The sequence below is a fragment of the Sphaerodactylus townsendi genome, linkage group LG10 (genome assembly GCF_021028975.2).
Source record: "Sphaerodactylus townsendi isolate TG3544 linkage group LG10, MPM_Stown_v2.3, whole genome shotgun sequence".
Lineage (NCBI taxonomy): Eukaryota > Metazoa > Chordata > Lepidosauria > Squamata > Sphaerodactylidae > Sphaerodactylus > Sphaerodactylus townsendi.
The window spans coordinates 82,415,087-82,439,949 of record NC_059434.1 but is presented as its reverse complement, the minus strand read 5'-3'; the positions used below and the strand labels follow the sequence as shown (position 1 = coordinate 82,439,949).

Sequence of the window (24,863 nt, the reverse complement as noted above, 5' to 3'; positions counted from 1 at the left end):
GGGGGGGGTGGGGGGGGGGGGGGGTGGGGGGGGGGGGGGGTGGGGGGGGGGGGGGGTGGGGGGGGGGGGGGGTGGGGGGGGGGGGGGGTGGGGGGGGGGGGGGGTGGGGGGGGGGGGGGGTGGGGGGGGGGGGGGGTGGGGGGGGGGGGGGGTGGGGGGGGGGGGGGGTGGGGGGGGGGGGGGGTGGGGGGGGGGGGGGGTGGGGGGGGGGGGGGGTGGGGGGGGGGGGGGGTGGGGGGGGGGGGGGGTGGGGGGGGGGGGGGGTGGGGGGGGGGGGGGGTGGGGGGGGGGGGGGGTGGGGGGGGGGGGGGGTGGGGGGGGGGGGGGGTGGGGGGGGGGGGGGGTGGGGGGGGGGGGGGGTGGGGGGGGGGGGGGGTGGGGGGGGGGGGGGGTGGGGGGGGGGGGGGGTGGGGGGGGGGGGGGGTGGGGGGGGGGGGGGGTGGGGGGGGGGGGGGGTGGGGGGGGGGGGGGGTGGGGGGGGGGGGGGGTGGGGGGGGGGGGGGGTGGGGGGGGGGGGGGGTGGGGGGGGGGGGGGGTGGGGGGGGGGGGGGGTGGGGGGGGGGGGGGGTGGGGGGGGGGGGGGGTGGGGGGGGGGGGGGGTGGGGGGGGGGGGGGGTGGGGGGGGGGGGGGGTGGGGGGGGGGGGGGGTGGGGGGGGGGGGGGGTGGGGGGGGGGGGGGGTGGGGGGGGGGGGGGGTGGGGGGGGGGGGGGGTGGGGGGGGGGGGGGGTGGGGGGGGGGGGGGGTGGGGGGGGGGGGGGGTGGGGGGGGGGGGGGGTGGGGGGGGGGGGGGGTGGGGGGGGGGGGGGGTGGGGGGGGGGGGGGGTGGGGGGGGGGGGGGGTGGGGGGGGGGGGGGGTGGGGGGGGGGGGGGGTGGGGGGGGGGGGGGGTGGGGGGGGGGGGGGGTGGGGGGGGGGGGGGGTGGGGGGGGGGGGGGGTGGGGGGGGGGGGGGGTGGGGGGGGGGGGGGGTGGGGGGGGGGGGGGGTGGGGGGGGGGGGGGGTGGGGGGGGGGGGGGGTGGGGGGGGGGGGGGGTGGGGGGGGGGGGGGGTGGGGGGGGGGGGGGGTGGGGGGGGGGGGGGGTGGGGGGGGGGGGGGGTGGGGGGGGGGGGGGGTGGGGGGGGGGGGGGGTGGGGGGGGGGGGGGGTGGGGGGGGGGGGGGGTGGGGGGGGGGGGGGGTGGGGGGGGGGGGGGGTGGGGGGGGGGGGGGGTGGGGGGGGGGGGGGGTGGGGGGGGGGGGGGGTGGGGGGGGGGGGGGGTGGGGGGGGGGGGGGGTGGGGGGGGGGGGGGGTGGGGGGGGGGGGGGGTGGGGGGGGGGGGGGGTGGGGGGGGGGGGGGGTGGGGGGGGGGGGGGGTGGGGGGGGGGGGGGGTGGGGGGGGGGGGGGGTGGGGGGGGGGGGGGGTGGGGGGGGGGGGGGGTGGGGGGGGGGGGGGGTGGGGGGGGGGGGGGGTGGGGGGGGGGGGGGGTGGGGGGGGGGGGGGGTGGGGGGGGGGGGGGGTGGGGGGGGGGGGGGGTGGGGGGGGGGGGGGGTGGGGGGGGGGGGGGGTGGGGGGGGGGGGGGGTGGGGGGGGGGGGGGGTGGGGGGGGGGGGGGGTGGGGGGGGGGGGGGGTGGGGGGGGGGGGGGGTGGGGGGGGGGGGGGGTGGGGGGGGGGGGGGGTGGGGGGGGGGGGGGGTGGGGGGGGGGGGGGGTGGGGGGGGGGGGGGGTGGGGGGGGGGGGGGGTGGGGGGGGGGGGGGGTGGGGGGGGGGGGGGGTGGGGGGGGGGGGGGGTGGGGGGGGGGGGGGGTGGGGGGGGGGGGGGGTGGGGGGGGGGGGGGGTGGGGGGGGGGGGGGGTGGGGGGGGGGGGGGGTGGGGGGGGGGGGGGGTGGGGGGGGGGGGGGGTGGGGGGGGGGGGGGGTGGGGGGGGGGGGGGGTGGGGGGGGGGGGGGGTGGGGGGGGGGGGGGGTGGGGGGGGGGGGGGGTGGGGGGGGGGGGGGGTGGGGGGGGGGGGGGGTGGGGGGGGGGGGGGGTGGGGGGGGGGGGGGGTGGGGGGGGGGGGGGGTGGGGGGGGGGGGGGGTGGGGGGGGGGGGGGGTGGGGGGGGGGGGGGGTGGGGGGGGGGGGGGGTGGGGGGGGGGGGGGGTGGGGGGGGGGGGGGGTGGGGGGGGGGGGGGGTGGGGGGGGGGGGGGGTGGGGGGGGGGGGGGGTGGGGGGGGGGGGGGGTGGGGGGGGGGGGGGGTGGGGGGGGGGGGGGGTGGGGGGGGGGGGGGGTGGGGGGGGGGGGGGGTGGGGGGGGGGGGGGGTGGGGGGGGGGGGGGGTGGGGGGGGGGGGGGGTGGGGGGGGGGGGGGGTGGGGGGGGGGGGGGGTGGGGGGGGGGGGGGGTGGGGGGGGGGGGGGGTGGGGGGGGGGGGGGGTGGGGGGGGGGGGGGGTGGGGGGGGGGGGGGGTGGGGGGGGGGGGGGGTGGGGGGGGGGGGGGGTGGGGGGGGGGGGGGGTGGGGGGGGGGGGGGGTGGGGGGGGGGGGGGGTGGGGGGGGGGGGGGGTGGGGGGGGGGGGGGGTGGGGGGGGGGGGGGGTGGGGGGGGGGGGGGGTGGGGGGGGGGGGGGGTGGGGGGGGGGGGGGGTGGGGGGGGGGGGGGGTGGGGGGGGGGGGGGGTGGGGGGGGGGGGGGGTGGGGGGGGGGGGGGGTGGGGGGGGGGGGGGGTGGGGGGGGGGGGGGGTGGGGGGGGGGGGGGGTGGGGGGGGGGGGGGGTGGGGGGGGGGGGGGGTGGGGGGGGGGGGGGGTGGGGGGGGGGGGGGGTGGGGGGGGGGGGGGGTGGGGGGGGGGGGGGGTGGGGGGGGGGGGGGGTGGGGGGGGGGGGGGGTGGGGGGGGGGGGGGGTGGGGGGGGGGGGGGGTGGGGGGGGGGGGGGGTGGGGGGGGGGGGGGGTGGGGGGGGGGGGGGGTGGGGGGGGGGGGGGGTGGGGGGGGGGGGGGGTGGGGGGGGGGGGGGGTGGGGGGGGGGGGGGGTGGGGGGGGGGGGGGGTGGGGGGGGGGGGGGGTGGGGGGGGGGGGGGGTGGGGGGGGGGGGGGGTGGGGGGGGGGGGGGGTGGGGGGGGGGGGGGGTGGGGGGGGGGGGGGGTGGGGGGGGGGGGGGGTGGGGGGGGGGGGGGGTGGGGGGGGGGGGGGGTGGGGGGGGGGGGGGGTGGGGGGGGGGGGGGGTGGGGGGGGGGGGGGGTACCCCCCCCATGGGCGGCCACTCCACCACAACCATTTTTTGCACCAGGAAATTGGTGCCTGCAGGGGGTGCATTTTTTAGACATATCAGCACCAAATTTTCAGCATATCATCAGGAGACTGTCCTTATGCTACTCCCCAAGTTTGGTGAGGTTTGGTTCAAGGAGTCCAAAGTTATGGACTCCCAAAGCTGGGTGCTCCCATCCCCCATTGTTTCCAATAAGGGAGCTAATAGGGAGATGGGGGCTACAGTTTTGAGGGTCCATAACTTTGGGCCCCCCTGAACCAAACTGCACCAAACTTGGGGGGTGCCATCATCTCCAGATGATACCCTGAAATTTTGGTGCCGATACATCCAAAAATGCACTCCCTGCAGGAACATCCTAGAAATTTGCCCAAGAATCTTTGTTCTGCATTGAGTTTTCTGCATTGCTGTCAATGGGGGTTGCAGGCTGTGGGGGGCACATTTCTGAAGTCACAGTCTCGAAACTTTCAGGGTCTCATCAGAGACTGCCCTAATGATACCCCCCAAGTTTGGTGCAGTTTGGTTCAGAGGGGCCAAAGTTATGGACCCTCAAAACTGTAGCCCCCATCTCCTATTAGCTCCCATTGGAAACAATGGGGGATAGGGGCACCCTCTTTGGGAGTTCATAACTTTGGACTCCCTGAACCAAACCTCACCAAACCTGGAGGGTAGCATAAGGACAGTCTCCTGATGATACACTGACATTTTGGTGCCGCTAGCCTAAAAACTGCGCCCCCTGCAGGCCAAAAATGGAAAACCACTAAAATACCCAAAAACGAACCCAGCATTTTGATGCCCCCCACAAGGTGATGCCCTGGGCAGCTGCCCACCTTGCCCAATGGGCATTACGCCAGTTGTCCTACTGGAGCTTTGCTGCAGTTCAGATCATTCCACCGTTTGACCTTCCCTTGCTAAAGCTTCATTTGTGTCACAAGCAATGACAAATCGGACTTATGGCAATCCATCATGGGATTTTCGATGCAAGAGATGAGCAGAGGTGATTTTTCATTCCTTGCCTCTGCTCAAAAACCCTGGCCTTCCTTGGTGGTCTCCCATCTAAGGCCCCTTCCGCACGGGCCAATAAACGCGGGCTAACCATAGCATAAAACCTGTGTTGGGGGGAATTGCTCACGTGGAAACTGCTCCTAACACAAGTCCCGCTCTGCGTTCCCCCCCCCCCCACTCAAGTTTTTTGAAAATTGCACGATTATTGATTCTTTAGTTTTAATGTAGATGGCAGCCACAGCTAAGCGACCAGCTGCCCCAGGAAGCATTTTACTTGACCACACTTCCCTTTTGTACAAGAGATTCAAACCCAGTGATCGCCTCCTCCAGGACTGAGTTCTCAATTATCTTATCTTTCAAGGTCAAAGCTTCTCGAGAGCCAAGTATATCTCGGCACACCCCCTCCATCCTTGCACTCCACTTCAGTCTAATGTATTGTGGGTAAATTTGTTCAAGTGCGGAAGTGTTGCTTCTATCCAGATCCAGGGTAAGGAGAAGGGGTAAATGATCGCTCAGCAAGTAATTGTCTACAACAAATGAATCGATGCAGCTTGCTGTGAGGGGTGAGATCAAAATGTAGTCTATTACGTTGGGTCCCCTTGATGAAGCGAAGGCGTATTCTCCGGAGTTTGGAAACTGAATGAGCCCATTTAGCCAGAACAGGTTAAGCTGTGTGGCCATCCTGATACACTTCCCTTTTTTCAGTCCCCCCCCACTCTCTACTGGGTAGCTATGGATGGGCACAGGGATGGCCGTATGGCTGTGGAGGACCAAGCCTGCCTGGATTCATAGCTACACAGCGGAGGGGAAAAAATTGCACTTCCATTGCCTCCATGGGCTCCATTTGCTGCCTGCATGGAGGCAGGCTTAACCCCAACTGCAGCCTGCTGTACTTTGCCCGTGTGGGAGGGGCCTAAGTAGTAACCAGGGCCAACCCAGATTAGAGGTTGGACCAGCTTTGGGTTAGTCTGGGCTATTCAGTGGTTTACATCCAGATAAATGCTACTGTGGGGACCATGCAAATATGGTTGTACAATAGCCACAAACACAGGCGTGGTGCCAACGGGGCGGGGTTCAACACCCCAGGTGGAGCCACGGAGGAGGCAGAGCCAAGCTGTGGAGGGGGTGAGTCGGGGGGTATTCCGGGGCAGGGCGGGCACCGCCGCGGCAGGAGCACATGGTTCACGCGTGCCCTGGGCAGAGTTCCCCCTCACTCTGCCTCTGGCCACAAGTGTCTATAAGCCGTTATCCTTATCAAAATTAGGATGCCTCAGTATGTTGTATTGCTTTCTAAGGAATGTTCATCAAGCGTTTTCTTGTTTTGGTTTGTGCTTGAAGACTGAAAGGTCCTGCTAGGCCTATCATTTCAGGAACTTCTGTTTGCCTATGTGTATGCGGATGCGTGGGTGTGTTATTTTCCTCGTCGTCTCCGTAACCCCCTTCTATGCAAAGCCAGAACTGAAGTGCTTTTTCTAAGCCCAACTTTTAAAAAAGGCAGCTACAAACAGAGACACGGTTATTGGATCGGATCGGATATTTAATTTATATACCAGCTCAGGGTGGTGCACAACAACATGTTAACAGCAGCAGTAATAATCATGATTTATTTATTTATTTATTTATTTATTTATTTATTTATTTATTTATTTATAATTGGTTTTGTATACCGCCCCTCCCCCGAAGGGCTCTGGGCGGTGAACAACACAGTAAAACAGTAAATTACAATAAAACCCCATTAAAACAGCAAATTAATAACGTTACATTGGTGTCCAGCATAAAAAATGATGTCATACAACAACCGTGAAAAACATGGCATCAATAAACATAGGATCAAGCATAACATCATAAATATCGTAAGCATAACATAATGGATATGACTCATAAACATGGCAGCATAAACAACAGTAAACATAGCACTATAAGTATAACATTATGAACGGTAGTAAACAATCTTGTAAATAATGAGCATCAGTGGTCAAACGTCATAAACTATAAGCAACAATATTCTAATAAACATAACATCATAAAACGTCATAAACATAGTGTCATCGACATAACATTATAAACCACAATAAACAGAACTTTATGAACAATAGCATTAAACCACAATAAATATAGCATTAAATATAACAAATATAACATTCTTGACAAATGTATTTTCTTTTCTTTTATGTACACTGAGAGCATATGCACCGGAGACAAATTCCTTGTGTGTCCAATCACACTTGGCCAATAAAGATTCTATTCTATTCTATTCTATTCTATTCTATTCTATTCTATTATGAACAACAACCGCAATAATTATAACATCAAAATTATAAGGCAACATAATCAATATAAATAGACACTAATAAACCTGGATGGCACTTTCCATTTCTGTAGCATAAAACTATAGAGAGCACCATAACCTAGAAACTACAATCTACAGCTGCTATAATGGCATAACGATCTAAAACTAACACTCCAACAATCAAGTGGCAACAATATCAATTACTCTAGCCTAGCAACAAAAATTAAACACAATCTCCATTTCACTAAGTTAAAGCTAAACACAGCGAGGCCAACCTAATACATAACCATTAGGACTAATACTAATAAATAATACAATTTCTTTAACCTAGCAACTAACATTAAACTAACATTAAACCGCAGTGTCTATTTGCTAAGCTCAAACTAAACATAGCTAAGCTAAAACCTAATACGTAGCCAAAAGCCAAAGCGGATCACAGCTTGTGGCTGCCACATGCTAACGGTGGACTGCAGAGGTGGGATCCAGCAGGTTCTCATAGGTTCCCGAGAGTAGGTTACTAAGTATTTGTGTGTGCCAAGAGGCAGTTACTAATTGGTGATTTTGCCACGTGATTTTTGCCTTAGTTACACCCCTCCTCTCAGCAGTAGCGCACAGAATTTGAAGCAGTCCAGCAGGAGGTGCACCAGCATGCGAGGCAGCCTGCGCCTGCGTGCATTCGTTTCCCGCCCAAGGACCGGCGCAGCGGCTGCGTCCTTGCCACAGCCCCGCCCAGGAATGCCCTGCCCTCAGAATGCCTGGCCATGCCCCCGTTGTGCCCTGCCCATCCCCATTGGCGCTACGCCACAGTTTGGATCCCACCACCATGGGAACCTGTTACTAAATTTTTTGGATCCCACCACTGGTGGACTGCAAATTGTTTTGATCAGATCTGAGTTCTCAGCATGGGAGGAGACGGGGAGCTGGTTCCTTACCTGCACTTCCAATTGCTTCTTCAGTTGCCTCTTTCCCCATCTTGTTTTTGGAGATGGCGGATCGCTGTGACGTGGTCTGTTTTTATCACACTCTGCAGCGATTCGGAGAATATGGCGAGAGACTCTTTGAATGCTTCTGGTTTGCTCTCGTGGGCCTGCTGTCGTTTCCTTTCAGCCTAAGTACTGAGCTCAGATTAATTTAATCTTCACTTCATGTTTGCTGATGCTGTCTCCATATTTCAGGTGACTATGTGTCATTCAGTAAAACATAGACCTGCTCGAGACTGTGTAGGTCCAAACTTAATTCCTACCGTTCAGATCATTCAGTGCCTGGTAGAATACATTCCAGGAAGGAATTACATATTGGAAGGACTGTCTCTGTACACGTGTCCCTACAGACATCAGTGTGGAAACAGTGTGGTGTAGTGCTTAAAATGTGCAACCCAAATTTCCACTTGTGCCATGGGACCTATTGGGGGACCTTGGGCCAGTTACAGTCTTTTAGACTAATATACCTCACAGGGCTGTTGTGAGGATAAAATGCAGGAGAGGAGGAGGATATAAACCAATTTGGGACCCTACTGGGTAGAACAGGAGGGTATAAACAGTGGCGTAGCGCTAAGGGGCTGGGAGGGCATGCGATGCATGGGCGCACGCCAGTGCAGAGGTGTGGCGAGGACGTGGAGGGGGCATGGCAGGGCGTTCCGGGGGCGTGGTATGGCAGGGGTGCAGGGAGCATGCCCTGGGCACAGTTCCCGCTTGCTCCAGCCCTGGGTATAAATGAATTAAATAATAAATCAGACACCCTGTTGGCTGTTCCATCTTTTAGGGTAGCCCTCTTGCATCTACCGAGGCCTTTTTAGTTGTGGCTCCATGGAATGGGGTCCCCGCCTTTAAGGGGGGCCCCGCCTTTGAGATCTTCAGTAGGCACTGTTCAAAAAAGCCTGTTTGCTCACGTTTTTGAGGGAGTCCAAATTGACAGGCATCTTTTTGTGGGCTGGATTTGGGGTTTATTTCATTTTTGGTTTCAAACAGAAAATGTTTTTTTTTTATTTATTTGTATTTAGTTATGCTTAACATTTGTACCCCACCCATCTCCCAAGGGACTCAAGGCAGCTTTACATATCAATACATAATAAAAAATATAATAATATAAAATCAATACAAAACATAAACATTAAAGCCAGTTAAAACCAGCTAATTACAAGATGTTTTGTTTTGTTTCCACACTGTGGGCAACCCTAGTTCACCCCGCATAAGTCCCAAGTAAATCATATATTTTAAGTACAATAAATAATAAACGCTCCCCCCTCAAAGCCCCCGCCACACTAAGACTGAAATCATTTTCCTTTAATGATTATCGTAAGCTGCCTTGAACTGGGAGGAAAGATGTGATAGAAATGCTTTACTAAATGAAATTAAATCAAAGCTCCCTCACTTGGCTTCCGGATTTAGGCTAGAGCTCCATTGACGTGTGGTGCCCCGTCTTGAAGCAACCGCATTCCCACCATGTCGTGCTGAGGCCGTGCGTTTGAAGTAACTTGGCACGGCCCAGACTAGTTCCAAATTGTTATGAAACCGGGCCTCTTTTGAAGGCTGTGAAAACACTGTCAGAGACGATCCACGGGAGGCCTGTCTATCTCTCTGATTGCAAATTGCCTTCCTCGCCATAGGCAATGGCCGCTTCATCTGTTGTCCAAGCTCTCTGTGGGTCAGTGCTGAAGTACCAGGCCCAGGGGGAATGGCGCTGCCAGAGATCGTCTGGAAGTTTGCACGGGCATGCCTGGCACACGAGCATTCAAAAACAAACGAAAAAAACACCCTCGTGGACTTCTGGACTGTGGGCATTTCTCACCTGATACTTGTGCACCTGCCTCTTTACAGTTATGTCCTTTTAACAAAACAATTAGGACTTTAACTTGGCGAAGGTATTTATTGATTGATTCAGACCCTGCAAACTCAGGCGGTTTCTGCACGGGCTGAAAGCAACAGCTTCAGCCCGGTAAAATACCGTTTTGGCAGGGACCCTTCGCACAGGCGCCACTGCCAAATCGATGCAGCAGCACTCTGTGCCTCCCCAAACCGTGTTTTCGAAACTCGCTTGGGGAGCGAGTTTTCCTGCAAATGCCGGCTTCCATCCGCTGCCATGTGAACGGCAGCAGGTGGAAGCTGGTGTTTTCCCCTCCCCTCCCCGGCCCCAAACGCCTCCTAACCTTCTGCTGGCAGCCGTCGCTCTGTCGTCGCTCTGAGGAGGGAAGGGGACTCGCCCCCTGGCCTCCGGTGCTTCAGCCGTTGCTCTGGCCATGGGGGCATGTCCCCTTCCCTCCTCAGAGTGACAACAGAGTGATGGCTGCCAGCAGAAGGTAAGGAGGCATTTGGGGCCGGGGAGGGGAATACACGGCTGTGCGGAGCTTGTTCCAATAGCTGCGCATCCCAGAGCCTGCATCGGCATGATTAATGCCGACGCAGGCTCTCTCCCTTGGCTGTGCAGAAACAGCCTCACAGCAATTGGGGGATGGGGAGATGAATTTGCTGGTGGTCTGCATCATGTAGCCGTTCTACTGCAGCAGCAGGTTCTATCTTTGTGGACGACAGCATTCAGACGATCATCAAGACAGAGACTTGGGTGTGAAAAAGAAACCTTTGACGACTTTATGCACAAGAATAAGCAAAGATATGCCATGTCTGACAGAACTGAGGCCCCTTCCGCACATGTAGAAAAATGCACTTTCAGTCCACTTTCAGTGCACTTTGAAGCTGTATTTTACTATTCGGAATAGCAAAATCCACTTCTAAACAATTGTGAAAGTGGATTGAAAGTGCATTATTCGGCATGTGCGGAAGGGACCTGAGGGTTGCAGGGTGTCGAAAATGAAAAACTGTAACAGTCTATTTTGCAGGTTAGATGCGGGTTTCCTTCGTGGGTCATCCAATACCTGGCAACTGCATTTTGATCCACAGATCTACAAAATTTGTAACAGCACCTGTTTACCTGAGGGCAGTGATACTCAGAGCCAAACTGCACGTTACGGGCAGACAATCCGCGGCTGCCGATGCTCTTTTAGATGAGAATTTAGCAGTTAAAAAAAATTGCCAGGAGGGCCTGATTCTTACCAGGTTCACGGAACGGTGGCACCCTAAGATCTTGTTTCCCTCCTTGCTTTAAGGACCCCACACACACACACACACACACGGAAATCACATAGTTCTGCTGTGGAAATTTTTATTTTTATTTACATTTTATAGTCTGCCTTTTTGAAAGAGCCTCAAGGCAGATTACACACAGCGAGTCCGTACAGTCAACAAAATGAATCGTCCCATAAAGAAGGCATTAGGATTTCAGAAGTTCAGAATCGACCAGAAATCTAAATGGCGAAACCTGAAGCACAGCATAAGTATCATTGTGACATATTAAGTGGTCCAAAAATGACATAATAAGATCCTGCTAACAGGAAGTGATGCGTAGATCTTTTCCATGCAAATCCCCTAAAACGTTCCTAAAACATTTTCAGTACCCTCTGTTCAATTATGTATTTTCACACTCTTCCCTTTGAAATGATTAAGAACATAAGAACATAAGAACAAGCCAGCTGGATCAGACCAGAGTCCATCTAGTCCAGCACTCTGCTACTCGCAGTGGCCCACCAGGTGCCTTTGGGAGCTCACATGCAGGATGTGAAAGCAATGGCCTTCTGCAGCTGTTGCTCCCGAGCACCTGGACTGTTAAGGCATTTGCAATCTCAGATCAAAGAGGATCAAGATTGGTAACCATAAATCGACTTCTCCTCCTTAAATCTGTCCAAGCCCCTTTTAAAGCTATCCAGGTGAGTGGCCATCACCACCTCCTGTGGCAGCATATTCCAAACACCAATCACACGTTGTGTGAAGAAGTGTTTCCTTTTATTAGTCCTAATTCTTCCCCCCAGCGTTTTCAATGGATGCCCCCTGGTTCTAGTATTGTGATTCCTGGCTGCCATTACATTTTCCCCTCCCTTTTTGGAGCAGTTTACTCATATTTCCCTTCCTCTCCCCACAACAGACACCTTGTGAGGTAGGTGGAGCTGAAAGAGTTCTGAGAGAAACTGTGCCTAACTTGAGGTCACCCCAGCAGAAAAACTCTGGCCCTGGTTGAGGACAGCCTGATTACCATCAATGGAGGTGGCCTTAGGCTAATCACAGATCTCTCAGAACTTTCTCAGCCCCACCTACTTGACAAGGTGTCTGTTGTGGGGGCAGGAAAAGACAGGAGCTTGTAAGCTCTTTTGAGTCTCCTTACAGGAGAGGAAGGTTGAGGTATAAATCCAAACTCCTCCTCCTGCTCCTCCTTCTCTTCTTCTTCTTCTTCTTCTTCTTCTTCTTCTTCTTCTTCTTCTTCTTCTTCTTCTTCTTCTTCTTCCTCTTCCTCTTCCTCTTCCTCTTCCTCTTCCTCTTCCTCTTCCTCTTCCTCTTCCTCTTCCTCCTCTTCCTCTTCCTCTTCCTCTTCCTCTTCCTCTTCTTCCTCTTCTTCTTCTTCTTCTCCTCCTCCTCGTCCTCCTCCTCCTCCTCCTCCTCCTCCTCCTCCTCCTCCCTGGAATGACCTGCACATTGGGTTGCTGTGAGTCAGTTGCAATTCAGCAGCACATAGCAACTGAATGGCACCCTAAGGTGTAATTGAACTCTCTCCTGGAACGTCATGCCAACAGAGTGCCATGAAACCATCGCAACTCGATGGCATGTTGCAACGCCACGACACTCCAAGCTGTGACTGGACTCGAATCTGGTCCTTCTGCAGACTGACACAGCTGTCCACCCACCTGACATGTCTCATGAGCAGTTTGAATATAGGAAAACAGAAACAGTCTGTCTGTGCCTCTTTTCATCGGGCAAGTGGAGCCAAGTGATCTACGGTGCACTCTTAACCTTCCCAACGCTTACTGCGGTCAATACCTTGATTAATGCTAATGCTGAGGCTGGCTAACTGTGGGCGCCTAGCGCCATTTAGAGCAATTAGTAAATATTTAATACATTCCCTTTGTTTCAACATCTTTTGTTATGTGGCAGTTTGAACTCGAAAGCACAAAGCGAGCTGTTCCCGTCCTGAGTACCTGGTCACGTTGCATCCTTAGCAAGAAGACAATTCGAGTGTTCCCCCACCCTCGTCAAATTATGGCTGATTGCCCGGCAGACTGCATACTCAAGAACAAACGTTGTTTTCGACAAGTCCCAGTTCTGTGCAGATACACCCAAGGGTTCTTATTTTTTAAAAAAATGCATATTAAACACTTTGCCAGAAGCATTTTTCCCCCCCCCCCCCCCCCATTTGCTGTGACTTATTTTGCTTTGGTAACTCAGTCAGTGGGACAAAATCGACTTCCTGCGAAACAGGAGCTGAGCCATCTTTCTCTCCCCTTGTTCAGACATCCTTAAAACCATAGCAGGCTTCAAAATTTAAGACAGATATTGACAAGCTGGAACGGGTCCAGAGGAGGGTAACCAGAATGGTAAAAGGTCTGGAATCCATGCCCTACGAAGAGAGGCTTCGGGTGGGGATGTTTAGTCTGGAGGTGGGGATGTTTAGTCTGGAGAAGCAAAGACTAAGGGAGGACATGATAGCCATGTTTAAATATTTGAAGGGATGCCATGTCGAAGAGGGAGCAAGTTTTTTCCTTCCTGCTGCCTCAGACACGGAGTAATGGATTCAAGGTGCAGGAAAAGAGATTCCACCTAGACCAGTGATGGCGAACTTTTTTGAGACCGAGTGCCCAAATTGCAACCCAAACCCCACTTATTTATCACAAAGTGCCAACCTGGCAATTTAACCTGAATGCTGAGGTTTTAGTTTAGAAAAAACCGGTTGGCTCCCTCTTCCTCCGCCCCACCCGCTCAAGCAGGGGCCAGCCTGCTCTAGCCTCCAGCAAGTCCCGCGTGCACCGCTCTGTGCCTCTCTGGCATCTTTGCTTCCTCTGTGCCCTCCACCCCCCGGGGCAGCAGCCACCCGGAGCACAAGCACCAGGCCCGCCAGACAAGTACTCCCTGCTCACCGCGGTGCGCACACGTCATGCTCAGCCTAGATGTGTGTGTGTGTGGGGGGGGTGATTTTCCACCTCCCACATGGCGAACTCTGTGTTCGCGTGCCCACAGAGAGGGCTTCGAGTGCCACCTCTGGCACCCGTGCCATAGGTTTGCCACCACTGAACTAGACATTAGGAAGAACTTTCTGACTGTCGACTGTGGAATTCATTGCCTCGGAGAGTGGTGGAATCTCGTTCTCTGGAGGTTTGTAAACAGAGGTTGGATGAACATATGTTGGGAGTACTTTGATTGTGTGTTCCTGCATGGCAGGGGGTTGGACTGGATGGCTTTTTGGTCTCTTCCATGATTCTAAAAGTGGGGAGACATAGAGCCAAACAACACAGAGCCAAACAACGCAGACACGTATCAAAGAACACGAAAGGCACTGCAGACTAATTCAGCCAGAAAAATCAGCAATAGCAGAACACATGATAAACCAACCTGGACATAGAATATTATTTGAAAAAAACAGAAATTCTGGACCACTCTGAAAGCCACTACGTCAGACTACACAGAGAAGCCATTGAAATCCATAAGCACATGGACAATTTTAACAGAAAGGAAGAAACTATGAAAATGAACAGAACTTGGCTGCCAGTGTTGAAAAATACTAGAGTCAAGACAGTGTCTAACCAGCTCCACACAAACGTAGGATGACTATAGACAAAGGAAACAAAGGCCAGGATACTTCTATTCAGATGCTCCCACCAGTGACCTTGCTATCTCCATTGTTACTCCCATGCTATAGACTTCATTGTTACTCATACTTCTATTCAGATGCCCTCAACTATTGACCTGGTTGTCGTCTTTGTTACTCACAGACAATGTTTCTTCACCCACCCTGGACACTCCAACAGGTTTATATACTCCACTTGCTTTCCCAACATCAGATCCTCTGAAGATGCCAGCCACAGATCCAGGCGAAACGTCAGGAGAGAAGGCTGCTAGAACATGGCCATACAGCCCAGAAACCAGACAGCACCCAAACACAGTCCTGTTTGTAAAGTGTTGGGTCCCAGGAGCCCAGCTCAGGCTCCACACAGCAGCTGCAGGAAATAGTCCCTCTATACACAAATGGAAACCCCAAAACTCAGATGGATGATGTGGGGGGGGGGGGAGAAAGGCTCCTCCCCCCACTCCACAGTTATTTTCCATGTAAAAACAGTCATGGGGTCTGTTTGCACAAATTATACCCTACGTAAATTTTATCTCTTTTTGTGGCTTGCAATGTTTTTTTCAACAGAAGATCTCAACGCTGGCATGGTGTAGTGGTTAAGAGCAATAGACTCTAATCTGGAGAACTGGGTTTGATTCCCCACTCCTCCACATGAGAGGCGGACTCTTATCTGGTGAACCAGACTTGTTTCCCACTCCTACATTCCTGCTGGGGGACCTTGGGCCAGTCACAGTTTTCTCCGTACTCTCTCAGCCTCACCTACCTCACAAGGTGTCTGTTGTGGGGGGAGGAAGAAGAAGAAGAGAAGAGTTTGGATTTATATCCCCCCTTTCTCTCCTGTAGGAGACTCAAAGGGGCTGACAATCTCCTTGCCCTTCCCCCCTCACAACAAACACCCTGTGAGGTAGGTGGGGCTGAGAGAGCTCCGAGAAGCTGTGACTAGCCCAGGGTCACCCAGCTGGCATGTGTGGGAGTGTACAGGCTAATCTGAATTCCCCAGATAAGCCTCCACAACTCAAGCGGCGAGCTGGGATTCAAACCCGGTTCCTCCAGATCAGAGTGCACCTGCTCTTAGCCACTGTTCTTAGTCACTACGCCACTGCTGTAAGCTGCCTTGAAACTCCTTACCAGAGAGAAAGGTGGGGTATAACTCCAAACTCTTCTTCTTCTGTACTGCAGTTCCTCGTTTGGCATGACTCTTTTCCACCCCAGTTGACGGGAAGGCTCAATTTCTTCAGGTGTGATTACATTCTGGTGGGAAAGTGCTTTCTTCCATTGGCACCAATCAATATATGATTGCAACTGTAGTCTAGCAACAAGTAATAAGGTTGTCAATGGCTCCATGAGAGCTCTAGTACTAAACGGGGAATCACTGGAAGCAAATTCTGTTTGCGAATAAAGGCCCATAAACTTGCCTTGCCAGCGAGTGTGAGACAGTGGATAATACTTGAATAAACAGTGAGAGCCTTCAGTCTCCCGCTGGGGTGTTACTGTCTCATTTCCATGTTGGGTCATTTCACTCTGTACGTGGCTCTAAGCAGTACTAAGGCATATGTTTAAGACAGAAACAACAACAAAAATGATACAGTAGAAAGTGTTAGTCTGAGAGGACAGTTTAACACTCCCCACCCTCGGAATGAAATCAGAGTTAGGACTGAACAATAAAACAATGAAAATAACAATAAAACAGTCGCTGGGATCACCAATGCATAGGTAGCTTTATTCTCTCTCTCCCCAAAGAACAGCTCTATAGGATGCTACTGCAGAGTTGCCAGTACTGCCTGTGCAAATGTATGGGGATTTTGACGGGGGGAGGGTACCTGGGAAAGGAAGATATGATGTTATATCTGGGTGATGTTCTATTCATGTATCCAACTCGCCTCGACCAGGACCAGGGCTTTTACAACCCTGGCCCTGGTTTGGTGGAACTCCCTACCATCTGACATCAGGGCCTTATGGGATCTTGGCTAGTTCTGTAGGGCCTGCATAAGAACATAAGAACTAGCCTGTTGGATCAGACCAGAGCATCTAGTCCAGCACTCTGCTACTCGCAGTGGCCCACCAGGTGCCTTTGGGAGCTCACAGGCAGGAGGTGAAAGCAATGGCCTTCTGCAGCTGCTGCTCCTGAGCACCTGGTCTGCTAAGACATTTGCAATCTCAGTTCAAGGCAGATCAAGATTGGTAGCCATAGATCGACTTCTCCATAAATCTGTCCAAGCCCTTTATAAAGCTATCTAGGTTAGTGGCCATCACCACTTCCTGTGGCAGCATATTCCAAACACCAATCACACGTTGTGTGAAGAAGTGTTTCCTTTTATTAGTCCTTATTCTTCCCCCCAGCATTTTCAATGAATGCCCCCTGGTTCTAGTATTGTGAGAAAGAGAGAAAAATTTCTCTGTGTCAACATTTTCTACCCCATGCATAATTTTATAGACTTCAATCATATCCCCCCTCAGATGTCTCCTCTCCAAACTAAAGAGTCCCAAACGCCGCAGCCTCTCCTCATAAGGAAGGTGCTCCAATCCTTCAATCATCCTCGTTGCCTTTCTCTGCACTTTTTCTATCTCTTCGATATCCTTTTTGAGATGCGGCGACCAGAACTGAACACAGTACTCCAAGTGCGGTCACACCACGGCTTTATATAAGGGCATGACAATCCTTGCAATTTTATTATCCACTCCTTTCCTAATTATCCCCAGCATAGAGTTTGCCTTTTTCACAGCTGCCATGCATTGAGTTGACATTCCCATGGAACTATCAACTAAGATGCCCAAATCCTTTTCCTGGTCTGTAACTGATAGTACTGACCCTTGTAGTGTGTATGTGAAGTTTGGATTTTTTGCTCCTATGTGCACCACTTTGCATTTTGCTACATTAAACTGCATTTGCCATTTCTTAGCCCACTCACGTAATTTATCAAGGTCCGCTTGGAGCTCTTCGCAATCCTTTGCGGTTCTCACCACCCTACATAATGGAAATGTTCCAGCGGGCCTTTGCTGAGGCAGTCATGGTCCCTTTTCCAACTCCCTGGCTTCTCCCCCAACTGCGGCAGAGTGAAAAATCTCGGGGGGAGGGGTAGTGATGGTGGCGGAATTCCTTAAGCTATTGTGGGACCCTTGGTGGGTACCCTAATGTGAACTTAGTTGTTAGTCGCCATCACTAACAGAATTGGAGGTTAGTCGCCTTCACAGATGGAATGTTTATTGTGATTTTATGGTCTTGTGGTTGTTAATTATATGAGCACTTGACCCTAGTTGTTGTTTAAATATGTGTTAAAGTTGCCCTGAGCCCAGCCTTTGGCTGGGAAAAGGTGGGGTAACAAATTTAATAAAATATTTTTTAATGTACCCTAATTATGAGAAATGGGAACATTCCTAGAGTGTCCCCATGGAGAACATTTTCCAGTCCCTTTTACCCCCGCTCTCTCCAGGTAGGGACCAGGTATGAGGACAGGGGTTTACCTGCTGTGGGCAGGCAGATTCCAAGCTTATCCTACCCTTCTGGTTTGCCATTGATCAAGTCCTTTATAAGTTGACCACTTATCTCTCTGCAGCCTTCTGACTGAAGCCCCGCAAGTCGAGGCATAGCCCGAAATTTCTCGTTCGTGCCGAACTGACAGGAACAGCACCGAAAACCCAGCTCCCTGATTGTGATTGGCTCTCAGAACATGAACCAGAAAGTACTTGAGTGTCCCCGGAACTGAGTTTGTTTCCCCACACCTCCACATGACTCCTGCTCAGTGACCTTGGGCCCGTCACGGTTCTCTCAGAACTCTCTCAGCCCACGTGGAGGCCGGCAGTGGCAAATCACCTCTGAACCTCTCTTGCCTTGAAACCTCTATGAGGTCATCATAAATCATCTGTTACTTGACAGTACCACAGAGAGAGAGCTGTAAGCAAAAGGACAAGGTGGTAGGAATAGAGAAGATCAAGGATTAGACTTTGCTCCTATCTGGGCCTCTCTAGGAAACTTCTGAGCTTATACAGATTTTTAGGGTATTAGTGTTCAATGGTCAACGATCCCTTTTTCTTGTCTACTGACTAGTGTCTGACAAAGGGAATCTCTTGTACTTGGACTTCTACAGGAGACCAACATGGCTGCCCTCTGACATTATCTTCAGACGTTATAGCTGCTTCCTGAGAATGTGGTAGATCTGATCTTTCCATATCCACATGTGACAGAGTAAACATAGGCTCTGAAAAACTCATTTGTAAGTGAATTAACCGGCGGTTGTATCCATGCCAAATACTGTTATTCTTATGAAAAGAATCACAGACATCAGCCATTGGTTTGCTTTTCAGCTTCACCAAAGTACATACGTACATAGCGTGTGCGGAGGAACCACGTTAAATTAGCACCTCAACAGTTATTTACATTGATGAATTGCTCTAATTGGATAAAACAGACTAGTTGCGCTGATCTAATGCTTTGGAATATCTTGTCTGGGACAATTAATATTCCCTTGTCACGTATCCATTCAAGCTATTAGAAGAATGCCTCGCCTTCGCTCTCCTGTCAGGTTTAACAAATGATTTTGTCAAGCCATGCCTTATAGGCTGTTGTTGATGGATTGCTAACTTTTTTTGGTTATCCCGTTGCATATGTAAAAGTTGTTAACTGTACCTTTCAACATTCATGCAAGGACACTTCAAAGATTCAGTCAGTCGATTCATAAAGCGATTCAGATGCTGGCTTACGAGAATTCATAATCAAAATGTCTCAAGGAGATGGGGTTAATTTAGCAACGAGAACTGAAAATAGAATACACTAGTATTAGTTATTATTTTATTCCATTTATCCAGAGGTGGGATCCAGCAGGTTCTCACAGGTTCCCGAGAGTAGGTTACTGTTTATTTGTGTGTGCCGAGAGGGGATTACTAATTGGTGGTTTTGCCACGTGATTTTTGTTAGTTACGCCCCTCCTCTCAACAGTAGTGCGCAGAACTTGAAGCAGTCTAGCAGGAGGTTCACCGGTGTGCGTGGCAGACTGCGCCTGTGTGCATTTGTTTCGCGCCCAAGGACCGGCATAGCGGCTGCGTCCTTGCCACAGCCCCACCCAGGAATGCCCAGCTACGCCCCCATTGTGCCCCACCCAGCCCCATTGGCACTACACCACAGTTTGAATCCCACCACCATGGGAACCTGTTACAAATTTTTTTGGATCCCACCACTGCATTTATCCTATTTATAATCTACCTTTCTCACTGACACGTGATGTGGACTGTACAGTATAACTAAACATAGTAGTCAATAGAATGGAACATCCAATAATGTTTTATTTTATTCATTTATTTCCATTATTTATGGTCCATCTTTCTTGCAGGGACTCAAGATGGATTATTGCAACTCAGAGTTACATATTGTGTAGTTTTCTGAGGGGTCCACAAAGATGATTAAAACATAAATAATTAATCTACGGGATAGCAGTTGTTCCCTGATACGGTGACAGCCCTGTTAGATCTTTCTTGAAGCTTTGGTGTTTAATTTGGTCTTTTCAAAATGAAGGGGGGTGCTCTGATCAAAGACCCGTGGGTTAGGAACTGCACAACCTGAGGGTGTGGCGAGAAATTAGTCTCATCAAGTGATGTCTCTTTGGGTCGGACTGCAGGTCAGGTGAGATAATCGCTCGCTATTGTAATCCACCCCTCGCTGATCTTGGCTGTGATCGTCGCTACAATAGGCAGAGTTGGATTTTCTTCCTTTAAAAAGAAAAACCCAGGTGATTTGTTTCAAAGCCCAGGGCTTTTAAAAAGCCTTTCTTCTAGTAACTCTCCCTCCTTTGAATTCTCTCAGTTCTCTTTCTTATACTCTTCAGTCTGTGCAAACTGACTCCTTTGTGTCCCTGTCCCAGCCCAAATATGACCCAAAGGGAACCTTCTGACTCCAGTTCCTCTCTTCCTACAAATCCTTCCTCAAAAGACACTTTTTTCTTCAGTGGCTTAATTTCTGTACTTCCCGCCCTCAACCAAAGCAACTCTTAAATACCTATAATTTCATTTGGAAATATCCCTGTATTGTTACTTTTTACTATGGAATCTTTGACTGTACATTCCTTGAGAATGGAGACGTGTAGTTTCTGCTTGTATGTTATTCTATAGCAGGGTTGTCCAACTCTGGCGTCCCAGATGTTCATGGACTATGATTCCCATCAGCCCCTGCCAGCATGATCAGTTGACCATGCTGGCAGGGACTAATGGGAATCGTAGTCCATGAACATCTGGGGCGCCAGAGTTGGACACCCCTGTTCTGTACAGTGTCATGCACAGCAGTGGGGTTCTGTTCTTCATAACAACCATCCTACTAATTGCCAGCCACTCCCTGGCCCCAAACACAGATACCTAATAGAACCAGGGGGCATCCATTGAAAATGCTGGGGGGAACAATTAGGACTAATAAAAGGAAACACTTCTTCACGCAACGTGTGATTGGTGTTTGGAATGTGCTGCCACAGGAGGTGGTGATGGCCACTAACCTGGATAGCTTTAAAAGGGGCTTGGACAGATTGATGGAGGAGAAGTCAATCTATGGCTACCGATCCTTCTTGATCTGAGATTGCAAATGCCTTAACAGTCCAGGTGCTCGGGAGCAACAGCCGCAGAAGGCCATTGCTTTCACATCCTGCACTTGAGCTCCCAAAGGCACCTGGTCGGCCACTGTGAGTAGCAGAGAGCTGGACTAGATGGACTCTGGTCTGATCCAGCTGGCTTGTTCTTATGTTCTTATTAATACAAATCCCATCTCCTCCCGGTGTCTCTAAGCAAAGCCAGTGGGTTGGCTTCAGAATAAATTGGTCATTCCTCCTGATTTCCCTTTCCTGTTGCAGATTGCTGTTGTGTCAGTCCCAGCTTCCCAAGAACAAATTTTCTGGACACTGGTAAAGTTCAGCAGGGAGGCTATTAGCCATCACACGCCTCTTGATGTAGTGGTTAAGAGCAGGTGGATTCTAATCTGGAGAACCGGATGTGATTCCCCACTCCTCCACCTGAGTGGCAGAGGCTTACCTGGTGAACCAGATGTGTTTCTGCACTCCTACATTCCTGCTGGGTGACCTTGGGTAGTCACAGTTCTCTCAGGACTCTCTCAGCCACACCTACCTCACAAGGTGTCTGTTGTGGGGAGAGGAAGGGAAGGAGTTTGAAAGCCAACTTGAGTCTCCTTACAGGAGAGAAAGGTGGGATATAAATCCAAATTCCTCCACCTCCTCCACCACCACCCAAACAGGTGTCCTCCCCTTTGAATACAGTTCTGGGATCCACCTTGTTGTTTACAACCCTTAGCAGAGAGGGAGGAAGTAGGCAGCTGATTTTTTTCCTCATAGCCTAAAGAAGTAGCTGGATACACAAAGGGGGCAGTTCATTTGTGTCCCCTCAGAAGTGATCTTATTGGCTCTCTGAGCAGACTGTTCTCTCACCAGGTCAGCATCTCTGTGGTGGCGAACCTTCAAAGACTTCTTTCCCTTTTGATTCCAAGAGCCGGAAAAGCCATCAATCACTCCCTTTGATCTCTCTGAGATCTTTCCCAGGCCATAGCATCTCATGTCATCTCATTGATTGTCTTAGGGTATACGAACAGGTTCCTTGGACCCGTCTGTGTGTGTGTCCTGGATGCACTAACTGACCCCCTCACTTGTTAAGGAATCAGCTTTTGTCCTCCAAAATGCTGGTCCTGCTGCCTTTGATGTCGCCCTTCAAGACTGATAATTATCACCCATCCCACCTCCTCTTTTCTCAAGTTAGCTCTTGTGTGATGTGAGTGTGTATTTCACTAGATTTAAATACTGTTTTCCCATTATAATTTTCCCTTTCATATTATTTTTTAGCAAAACTTGATTCAGCTTCCTACAACTGCCTGCTAGGGTTGGTAGATTGGAAAAAAATTCGGCCCCAGTTCAGGTTCAGGCCCAGTTCAGGTGTGTGGGTTCGGATCTCCTGGGATCCGAGCCTGCCAGGCTCAGATCCACCCGAAATTACAGCAGCATCCGAGATTCTTAGATGCGTTTTTGGTGTTTTTTTGCGTTTTGGCCTGCAGGGGGTGCATTTCCAAACATATCAGCACCAAAAATTCAGGGTATCTTAAGGAGACTCTCCTGATGATACTCCCCAAGTTTGGTGAAGTTTGGTTGAGGGGGGGCAAAGTTATGGACCCCCAAAATTGGTGTCCCAAAGTTATGGACCCCCAAAAGGAGACCCCCAAAAGGGGTGCAAGCCAAAACAAGAAAAAACACCCAAAAAATTAAAACGCAATTTGGCAGATGGGATTCGGACAGTTCAGATTCGGACCCTGCTCGTATGAATCTGTCCGAATCAATGCAGATTTGGTCAAAATCCAGATTCAGACCGTCCGAATCTCCAACCCTTATTTGAGAGTTCTCACTTGATAGCATCCTGGTGTACATTGATCATTTAATCCCTTTTTCCCTCTGTCCAGCTGCCCCCCCCCCCCCCCAATTTAAGTGGAGACTGCCTTTTCAGGGTAATAAGGCAGGCAGGAAAATTCCATTCCACTGATGGTGAATTTGATCCTGCTCAATCCTGGTCTCTGTGACTCCCAACATTTAGTGTAGGCTTGTCAGTCAAATGCACTGACCAGGATTCTCCAGGTCAACACTGCTTAGCACTTGGATGGGAGACCATCAAGGAAATCAAGGGTCAATATGCGGAGGCAGGCAATGGCAAACCACCTCTGAACGTCTCTTCTGTATGAGGTTGCCGTAAGTCAGCTTCAATTTGATGGCACTTTCCACCTCTCTCTGGCTCCCTGGCAAAGATGACTGGGGCTAGTCTGATGTCATCAAATCTCCAAAGCTAAGAAGGGTCAGTCCTGTGTTCCAGAGGCGCTGTTCACATGGATGCTGCCTCTCCACTGAGGCAGCACCATGCTTTTCCACAGAAACTGGCAGGAAACAAAGAAAACACTGTTTTCCTGCCTCACTCAATGAGCAAGGCATTTGGGAAACGTTTCCCTGTCAGCGGCACCAGACTGGAGGCTCCGCTTTTCAGCGGAGGCACCAGACTGGAGGCTCCCCCAGGGGTCGAAGGACAGCATGGGCAGGCCTCCCCATCCCTGTGGAGCTCTGCAGGGAGAAGGTAAATGTAGGGAAGGGAAACAGAGGCACCTCTGCAGGCCCTGGGGCTCCACCGGCATCATATATGCTGGTGGGACACCGCCTCCCTGGTCCGAGTGGAATATGCCTTAATTATTGCTCATGCTAGTCTGATCTCATCAGATCCCAGAAGCTAAACAGGGTGATCCTTGATTAATACTTGGGTAGGAGATCACCAAGCAAGTCCAGTATTGTTGGGCAGAGGCAGGCAATGGCAAACAACTTCTTGATTGTCTCTGGCCTTGAAAACCCTACAGGGTCACCATAAGTCACCACCAAGGAAAAGCTGGAAACCCCACTTCCCTGGTAGTTTGGTTAAAACTGGCAAGATCATATTTATGACACCAGCACAAAGATAAAAATCCCACTGCTTATGACCCTCTGCTTTCTTTTGTCACAGCTCCGGAAAGCGGTGATGGATCACATATCGGATTCCTTCCTTGAGACCAACGTTCCATTACTGGTTCTCATCGAAGCAGCCAAGAGCGGCAATGAGAAAGAAGTGAAGGAATATGCACAAGTTTTCCGCGAACATGCCAACAAGTTAGTGGAGGTAAGCTGTGTTGTTGTTGACAGCAGTGTAACACCTTGTCTTGACAGCTATGTGGCAAAGGAATATTTGAATTTCAAAAAGGTATTCAAAAATCTCAGGACTTGGAAACAACCAGAATTGGCAGCCAGCCCAACAAACTCAAATTGCCCAAGTTTTATTTATCACTGGGGTCCCCAACCATTTTGAACCTGCGGGCACATTTGGAATTCTGACGCAGCATGGAGGGACATCAACAAAATGGCTGCCACAAAATGGCTGCCACAGGAGGTGAGGCAAGCCACAAAATGATTGCCACGTCGTCTTATTATTGCAATCCATACCTGTGCCAAAGGGATTGGCTGTTCAGCTCAGACACAGTATGCCATTACATGTGTTTCTGCGTGAGGGCTGTCAGCATGCAAGATAGAGGAGCAAGAGTTGAGTATACCACTGCAATGTTTTAGCATAGCTATTTCCTGCAAAGCTGTTTCATCCCAGAGCAGAACCCTGAGCCCTCCGGGGGAGGGTGGTATATAAATATAACCAATAAATAAAATAAATAAATAAACCCAGTTCAGAGGGTAGCCCCTCAACTCTACCACCATAACCTACACTAGTTGGAAAGGAAGTTAGGAGCTCCACTTATTCCAGATTCCAGCAGGTTGTAAGTTGCCTCCGGCTTCATTCCCCTGAACATTTGGATTTCTATCCAATCAGATCATTAGTCCGTGTAGCTCAGTATTGTCTTCACCCCATCTGGCAGAGACTCTCCGTGACCTCAGGCAAAGATGTCTTCCAGCTCTATGTCCTGGGGTCTTTTTAATTGGAGATTCCAGAGGTTGAACTTTGAGGTTTTCTATGTGCAAAGCATGTCCTGTACCACTAAGACCATAAGAACATAAGAACAAGCCAGCTGGATCAGACCAGAGTCCATCTAGTCCAGCTCTCTGCTACTCGCAGTGGCCCACCAGGTGCCTTTGGGAGCTCATCTGCAGAATGTGAAAGCAATGGCCTTCTGTGGCTGCTGCTCCCGAGCACCTGGACTGCTAAGGCATTT

At 52.7% G+C, this 24,863-nt stretch overlaps 1 protein-coding gene across 1 annotated transcript in view; it reads left to right on the top strand.

Moving 5' to 3' along the window:
- Positions 1-24,863, top strand: part of CTNNA2 (catenin alpha 2) — a 542,314-nt gene that overhangs the window by 377,815 nt on the left and 139,636 nt on the right. The window contains exon 7 of the mRNA XM_048508766.1: positions 23,675-23,827. Coding sequence (XP_048364723.1) covers positions 23,675-23,827 — 153 coding nt within the window. The remainder of the gene's footprint in view (positions 1-23,674; positions 23,828-24,863) is intronic.